This window comes from Crassostrea angulata, chromosome 7 (genome assembly GCF_025612915.1).
Source record: "Crassostrea angulata isolate pt1a10 chromosome 7, ASM2561291v2, whole genome shotgun sequence".
Taxonomy (NCBI): Eukaryota; Metazoa; Mollusca; class Bivalvia; order Ostreida; family Ostreidae; genus Magallana; species Magallana angulata.
This window is the reverse complement of record NC_069117.1, coordinates 35,710,061-35,718,972: the sequence shown is the minus strand read 5'-3', so window position 1 is coordinate 35,718,972 and position 8,912 is coordinate 35,710,061. Positions and strand designations below refer to the sequence as shown.

Genomic DNA, 8,912 nt, shown 5'->3' with positions numbered 1-8,912 from the left:
CTCTCTCTCTCCTTCTCTCTCCTTTTCTCTCTCTCCCTCTCTACCTATCTCTCTCTCTAATATTGAAAAGGCGATGGAAATAATCAGGTTATTGCGCCTAAAATTAATAGTAATAATTCGGGAAAAAATTTCTTACCAAAAAATACTTTTTGATTCGAATTTTAGTCTCGCCAAAGCGTTTCAGAAACGTTTCACATTGTTTGATTATATGCAAATTTTCAAAACAATATAAACACAACATGTTGACAATTATAAGTACGAATAATTTTCAATCCTTGTGAAGATGATTACCCCTTGCTGATCGTATATCAACACCGGTACGATCAGATCTGATTTATGGCATTACCAGACACTGCAAACATTATTCAGTTCAATAATATTGATTACTACATTCTTTCAAACAAAGCGCACACCTAAAACACAGTATAATACATTTACAGATGATAAAAGATGTGTTAATTCGTACACTGTAAAAATCAAACGCAAAAAATAATCAAAGGACAATTCGATGGAGAGAAACAAGGATACGTACTATATTGGTAAACAGTATAGCTCAACACCATTTCATCTATATAGATGAATTTGAAATTCATATTATGAAACAATACACTTACAAAATTACAGCAAAAAAATTTAGGAGCAACACAAACAGATACAGAGATATAGGATGAGAGAGGGTGAAACAGATTTGTCTCTGTATTTGTTTGTGTTGCTCCTAAAAATGTTTGCTGTAATTTTGCAATTGTATTGTTTCATAATATGAATTTCAAATACATCTATATTGATGCAATAGTTTAGAGCAATACTGTTTACCAATATAATACGTATCCATAACAAACTTTTTATCATCTTTAAATGTATTAATTGTGTTTTAAGTTTGTGTATTGTTTGGAAACATGTAGTAATCAATATCATTGAATTGAATAATGTTTGCAGTGTTCGGTAATGACAAACATCAGATTGACCGTACCGTCCGTGATATACGATCAGCAAGAGGTAAACATCTTCATAACGAATGAAAAGTTTTATTACTTATAATCGCCAACATGTTGTGTTTATATTGTTTTGAAAATTTGCATATTATCAAACAATGTGAAACGTTTGTGAAACGTTGGGGCGAGACTAATATGCGAATCGAGTTGCCTTTTTGGGTCAGAAATATTTTTTTCCGAATTATTACTATTATTTCTTACAGACGGCCTCTATGCACAATAACCTGTTTATTTTCATCGCCTTTTCAATTTTAGAGAGAGAGAGAGTATTTTGATGAACAGATAGATAAGAAGGAGAAGAGAGAAAAAGACAAAGGATAACTCTTCCATCCCAGACCCCGATTTCATTTGAATTTAGGAGAATGCTCCTCAGTTAACCCAAAGTGACATTCCAACAACTTCTGTTGTGTAACGTGCATTGATTTTGTATTGAATGTATTTTCTGATGCTGCGGCGATTAGCATCACCCGTATTTTTGGGTTATTTTAGGCAATTAGTGTGCCCCGCATTGTTATTGTCTGTGAGCATGGTCGCTTGAGTTTGGTAGATGTTTCGGTGCCACGATGTAAGTTCTAACCTTTTATTTCGTGCATATGATTGTACACATATGATTATTTGCATACATGAAATAAGCTTATCATTTATGAAGTGAAAGTACAGAATATATTGATATTTTCGACAATATGTAGGGAAAATTGTTTACTGTTTTATTTTCGCGCCAAGTGTTAGTGCCTCTAAACCTTTCATAAAAACATGTTATATTAAGCATTTATCAATGATGTCATTGAATGAATATAACTGAATATTGCTTCTTATTCTATGATAGTTCTGGAGAGTGTCAGTTTGATGTTGTTTGGTCAAATTTATAGCATTTTTATACGTCGATCGTCAGTCTACTCGGTCTACATAGTACTTGATCTTGAGTCTTGTATATTGTATCTATATAACAGTACTCTACTGACTTGTGTCATATATTCTCATAATAAGCATAGGAATTCGATGTTTATTATATGTACGGCTCCCTTCACATGCGTTTACATCTGTACATGTGTTTTCACAGAAATAATGTTGATTTTGTGACACCTGTGTAATTTCTGTTTTTATGTTTGTTTCAGCTTTTTACCATTTCCATTAGACATAATAAACTGGTCTGCTAGAACCCTGGTGTTTTTGAACTGTCTAATCTGGGTTTAGCTTGGCTGCGTCTGGGCAGCTACAGTAAAAAGATCCACTACCGATGATGTCTACAAGAGGTGACGTACCAGATTCTACTGTGAATATTCCGAAACACCCGTCCATGGATTCACTACAGGAACTCACAAAGACCAGCAAGCAAAAGGTCAGGTCCCTAGCACCTTCTGTGTCCTCTCACAGATCGTGCGCGAGCTCAGTGCGTCTACAGCAGAAGTTAGCGGCGGAGACCGCGAAGAAACGATTGGAGGAGGAGTCGAGGAGGAGTCGAAGTTGTTAGAAGAAAAGGCGGCATACGAAGCCAACGCAATCCTACAGAAAGCAAAACTGGATGCAGCGGAAAGGAGGCTATCAGCGAAGAAGGAGGCAGCCATTGCTGTAGCTCAATTACAGGCAGTAGAGGAAGATGAAGATTTGGACTTTCCGTATGAACTTACTGAAAGTGACTCAGTGACACAGGAAAGAACAGCAGAGTACGTTAGGAATCAAGAACCCATCGTTCCGCCACAAGAGGATCTGGAACAGGAACCAAAACCTAACAACAAAATCCGCAGTGAACGTATAGAGACAAACAATTCTCAGTGTGTTGCTACAGACTTGGCAAAGTATCTAGTGAAGCGAGATTTACTGACAGCAAGGTTTCACAAGTTCGATGACAAATCGGAACACTATGTTTCATGGAAGTGCACTTTTCAGAGTGTGACAAGGGAAATCGAAGCCACGCCGGCCGAAGAACTAGACTTGTTACTTCGGTGGACAGGAGAGGAATCATCCAAGCAAGTACAGAGTTTAAAAGTCGCAAACGCTGGAAAGCCCGTTACAGCACTGGAAAGAGCTTGGAAACGCCTAGACAGCCGTTATGGTTCTCCAGAGAAAGTGGAAGTGGCTCTCAAGAAGAAACTGAACTCTGTCCCTAAGATGACAGTTAAGGACAGGGGGAAAATGTATTAACTTTCTGACATTCTGTCTGAAATAAGGGCAGTTAAGGAGAGACCAGAGTACGCTGGACTTTTAAGCTTCTATGACACTTCTATGGGAATCAACCCCACGGTAACCAAATTGCCACCCAACTTACAGAATAAGTGGCGTGATCGTGCCGCTATGTACAAGCGTATACACAGTGTGCTATTCCCACCCTTCACATACTTCTGCGACTTTGTGCATGACATGGCCGAAGTATTCAACGACCCAAGCTTTGACTTCGATATAAATACAAACACTTACAGTCATGGACCGCCAGTGAGAAATACTAGAGTGTCGGTAGCCAAGACAACGGTGGGCTCTACGAATGGAACAGAAGATGACCGTGTCCTATGCATCATTCATAAGACAAACCACACATTAGATGAGTGCCGTGTATTTCGTCACAAGCCATTCGAAGAACGCAAGACTCTTTTGAAGCAAAACGGAATTTGCTTTCGTTGCTGCGCTGCCAAGCATCTCAGAAGAAATTGTCACGCAAAAATTCGGTGTTCAGAGTGCGGCGAAATGACACATGCCACAGCCATGCATATATTCAGAACATCACCTGCATTGGAGACCTCACAGCCATTCCAAGTAGCGTCAACTCATGGCGGGGAGCACCGGACAGAAGTGTCGTCAAGCTGTACTGAGATTTGCAAGGAAGGTCCAGCAAAGTCGTGTGCAAAGATTGTGCTTGTGACATTGTCACACAAAGACAGTGTGAAGATTAGAACCTATGCAATCATAGATGATCAAAGTAACGCTTCCTTGATCAGTAGCGAACTTTTAGATTTTTTCAAAATCAAGGTTGAAGCAGAGCCATACTGTATTAACAGCTGTGCTGGGAAAGTCATGACTGCTGGACGGCGCGCGGACGGCTTCATTGTGACATCATTGTGTGGAAAGGAACGACTCGCTTTACCTACCTTGACAGAGTGTGATATGATTCCAAACAACAGGAATGAAATCCCAACACCAGAGGTAGCCGCTAGATACCCACACCTCAAGTCTATTGCTGGTAAACTACCCGAACTGGACTCTAAGGCCAAAATCTCTCTTCTCATTGGACGAGATCTGACTCCCGCTCACTACGTGTTGGATCAGAAGATTGGACAAGCAGGCCAACCATATGCTCAGAGACTTAAGTTAGGATGGGTGATCATTGGAGAGACGTGTCTCGATGGCCAGCACTTACCTCATGACTTGAACTCTATGAAAACACACACTCAGTTCAACGGACGTCCTACTGCCTTGGATCCTTGTGACAGTTATCTACATGTAGACTCAGTATTTAGAACAACAAAGGATGACAACAAACCGTCATTATCTATAGAGGATCAGCATTTTCTAGACCTCATGGACCGTGAGATGACCCGAGACAAGAATCACAACTGGGTTGCACCTTTACCCTTCAAGCATTCTCGTCCGCCTCTTCCAAACAACCGTCATCAAGCAATGGACCGAGCGAGGAACTTTGACATCTCTTTACGCAAGGATCCGGTGAAACATCGACACGCTCTGGAATTTATGCAAGCACTGTTGAAGAATGGACATGCGGAGATAGCTCCTGAACCTGAACTCAACCGAGAATACTGGTACCTACCCATATTCGGAGTTTATCATCCCCAGAAGAAGGATCGTATTAGGATGGTTTTTGATTCATCTGCGAAATGTCAAGGCATTTCTCTTAACGACGTACTTATGACAGGACCGAATCTCATGAACAATTTAGTAGGAGTCCTTATGAGATTCCGTTTAGAGAAGATTGCAGTAATTGCTGACCTTCAACAGATGTTTTACAGTTTTCTTGTTCACCCGTCCCATAGAGACTATTTACGCTTTGTATGGTATGAGGACAATGATACAACCAAACCACTGATGGATTATAGAATGAAGGTGCATGTTTTTGGCAATGGACCAAGTCCAGCTGTGGCTGCACTTGGGTTGAGGAAGACTGCAGATATAGCTGAGAAAACCGTGGGCGCTGATGTCAAGGAGTATATCTACAAGAACTTTTATGTGGATGATGCACTTTCATCACACAGATCAGCTGAAGAGGCAACAACGCTTCTCAAGAAGGCCATGAAGTCTCTCCAAGAAGAGGGAAATCTGCGGCTACATAAACTTTGCTCAAACTCCGGTGAAGTACTTGCTGCATTCGACAAAGATGATCTGGCGAAAGATTTAACAGAGCTGGATTTTGATTATGATGATCTCCCAATCCAGCGGAGTCTAGGAGTTTCCTGGAATCTAGAGAGAGACACTTTTACATTCCGTGTGACTGTAAATGAAAAACCATTTACGCGACGTGGTGTGCTGTCGACCATAAACGGACTGTATGACCCCTTAGGATTTGCTATGCCTGTCACCATTGCAGGAAAGTTACTCCTTCGAGAGGCTATGAACCAGCCATTAGATTGGGACCAACCACTACCTGAGGAATTTCGCAGCAAATTCCAACTCTGGAAGAATGACTTAGGCTCATTAGAAGGAGTGAACATTCCTAGAACTTACTCGATGGATGCATCATCTGACAGGGACTTGTTTATCTTCACAGACGCTTCTGAATTGGCTATCGCTGCAGTGGCTTACATTGTCACTGTCGACAACAGCAGTAAACGTCATTTTGGATTCGTACTTGGAAAGACCAAGGTAGCTCCTAAACATGGCCATACCATCCCTCGTCTCGAGCTGTGTGCTGCTGTTCTAGGAACGGAAATTTATGACGTCATCATGGATGAACTGGAAGTAGAATTTCGTCAAGTGAAATTCTTTACTGATAGCAAGGTCGTCTTAGGTTATATTGGAAACGAGACCAAGCGGTTTTACACGTACGTCAGGAACCGTGTTGACAGGATACGGAAGTCATCAAGTCCTGAACAGTGGGGATACGTACCGACCGCACAGAATCCAGCAGATGAGCCCACAAGATCCATTTCAGCTGGAAGTCTGCAAGAGAGCAAGTGGCTAAATGGTCCTAGTGGTTCATTCTCCAGACAAGCAGAGGAAAGTTACCAGGAGTTTCCATTAGTTGACCCTGACGAGGACAAGGAGATTAGAACTCTGAAAACCGATTTAGTGGATCATGTTGCAGAGAAAACCCGTCCACTGTCTGATCACTTTGAGAGTTTTCGACGTGGAAAAGTCTTACCAGAGCCTTCCATACCTTGATAGGATTCGTTCGCTCAAAAATCGCAACCAAGAGTCAGTCACGTACACCTGAAGAAGATGCCAAACTAACAGTCATCAGAGTAGTCCAGAGAGATTACTTCTCAAAGGAAATTGCAGCCATAAGAGATAAATTACCACTTCCGAGATCTAGCACCATCTGGGAACTCTCTCCTTACCTGGATGACGACGGACTTCTTCGTGTTGGTGGACGCATACGGGAGTCAAAACTGTCCATGCTGCAGACAAACCCTGTCATCATTCCAAAACATCACATTTCCGTCTTGATCGTCCGTCATTTTCATGAAAAAATCAGTCACCAAGGGCGTCAATTGACTGAAGCGGCTGTCAGAAGTGCAGGATTTTGGTTGATTGGTGGACGAAGGTTTGTGAATTCCTGTATTCATCACTGTGTGATATGTCGAAAACTGCGAGGATGTCGTGAGGAGCAGAAGATGGCTGACCTTCCATTTGATCGTTTGGACCCAGCACCCCCATTCACTTACATTGGGATAGATGTCTTTGGTCCGTGGACAATAGCCACCCGTAAGACTCGCGGAGGAGAAGTCAACTCAAAGCGATGGGCCCTACTGTTCACTTGCCTCGTTGTGCGCGCTGTGCACATTGAACTGTTGGAGGAGATGTCGTCTTCCAGTTTCATCAATGCTCTTAGACGATTTTGTGCAGTGAGAGGGGAAGTGAAAATTATTCACTCTGATCAAGGGACAAACTTTGTTGGCTCTACTAAGGACTTGAACGCGAATGTCATCAGAGTAGACGACAGACCCATACAGAGGTACCTTATTGATCACAGCATCAACTGGGTTTTTAATCCACCTCATGCCTCACATATGGGAGGGGCATGGGAGAGAATGATAGGAGTGGCAAGACGCATACTGGATTCTCTCTTGCTGGGTGTGAAGAACCTGACGCACGACGTACTTGCGACACTTATGGCAGAAGTTTCATCCATCGTGAATGCTAGACCCCTCACACCTATGTCTTACGACCCTGAATGTCCATGTCCACTTACCCCAGCAATGCTTCTTACTATGAAGACTGATCAGACAGTGAGATCATTTCAGCTGGACGACTTCAATAAGAAGGACATCTACAAGAAACAGTGGAGGTGTGTGCAGTACTTAGCAGATCAGTTTTGGGCTCGTTGGCGAGTTGAATACCTTCCATCTCTTCAAGTGCGTTCCAAGTGGAAACAAGAGTCTAAGAATCTCCAAGAGGGTGATGTCGTGCTTCTCGCCGATAAATCTACATACCGAAACGAATGGCCAGTCGGAAGAATCGTCAAAGCTCATCCAAGTTCCGATAATCGCGTTCGCAAGGTTGATGTGCGCGTCGGCAGTGACAAGAGAACATTTACTCGACCCACAAGTGACATTGTGTTACTTTGCAGGAAAGATTGTGAAAGCGAATGAACATGTTCTGTATTGTATGCATGTGTAATAGAAACATTACATTTTCTTGTTCATTTGCTGATATTAGGTGATATTATTAATATCAGACGGGGAGTGTTGTGTAACGTGCATTGATTTTGTATTGAATGTATTTTCTGATGCTGCGGCGATAAGCATCACCCGTATTTTTGGGTTATTTTAGGCAATTAGTGTGCCCCGCATTGTTATTAGTACGTTTCCGGTTCTGTGAGCATGGTCGCTTGAGTTTGGTAGATGTTTCGGTGCCACGATGTAAGTTCTAACCTTTTATTTCGTGCATATGATTGTACACATATGATTATTTGCATACATGAAATAAGCTTATCATTTATGAAGTGAAAGTACAGAATATATTGATATTTTCGACAATATGTAGGGAAAATTGTTTACTGTTTTATTTTCGCGCCAAGTGTTAGTGCCTCTAAACCTTTCATAAAAACATGTTATATTAAGCATTTATCAATGATGTCATTGAATGAATATAACTGAATATTGCTTCTTATTCTATGATAGTTCTGGAGAGTGTCAGTTTGATGTTGTTTGGTCAAATTTATAGCATTTTTATACGTCGATCGTCAGTCTACTCGGTCTACATAGTACTTGATCTTGAGTCTTGTATATTGTATCTATATAACAGTACTCTACTGACTTGTGTCATATATTCTCATAATAAGCATAGGAATTCGATGCTTATTATATGTACGGCTCCCTTCACATGCGTTTACATCTGTACATGTGTTTTCACAGAAATAATGTTGATTTTGTGACACCTGTGTAATTTCTGTTTTTATGTTTGTTTCAGCTTTTTACCATTTCCATTAGACATAATAAACTGGTCTGCCAGAACCCTGGTGTTTTTGAACTGTCTAATCTGGGTTTAGCTTGGCTGCGTCTGGGCAGCTACACCTTCAAATAGCCGCTCACGACCAGAGTTTGACTTGGCCTGTTCATTTCTTAGCTAACGCTATCCGGCCACAGTCTTGACAAGCGGCACTGATTTTTATTAATAAACTGATGAACAAATACTGCCCTCTCAACCAATCGCTAGGCGCCTATCTATTCTAAAGGTTTCACAACATTGGGTATCGACTTCATATGGACGGAAGAACGCTCCATCTCTTCTTTCTATCATTACCAAATTGACTAC

At 41.4% G+C, this 8,912-nt stretch overlaps 1 protein-coding gene across 1 annotated transcript; it reads left to right on the top strand.

Annotated features, from left to right (window-relative positions):
• Positions 1-3,215: 3,215 nt before the first annotated feature.
• On the top strand, positions 3,216-7,747 carry LOC128191316 (uncharacterized). Its single transcript, XM_052863393.1, has 2 exons — positions 3,216-6,273; positions 6,321-7,747. The coding sequence occupies exons 1-2, from the start codon at positions 3,216-3,218 to the stop codon at positions 7,745-7,747; spliced, it is 4,485 nt and encodes a 1,494-aa protein (XP_052719353.1).
• The last annotated feature ends 1,165 nt before the right edge of the window (positions 7,748-8,912 follow it).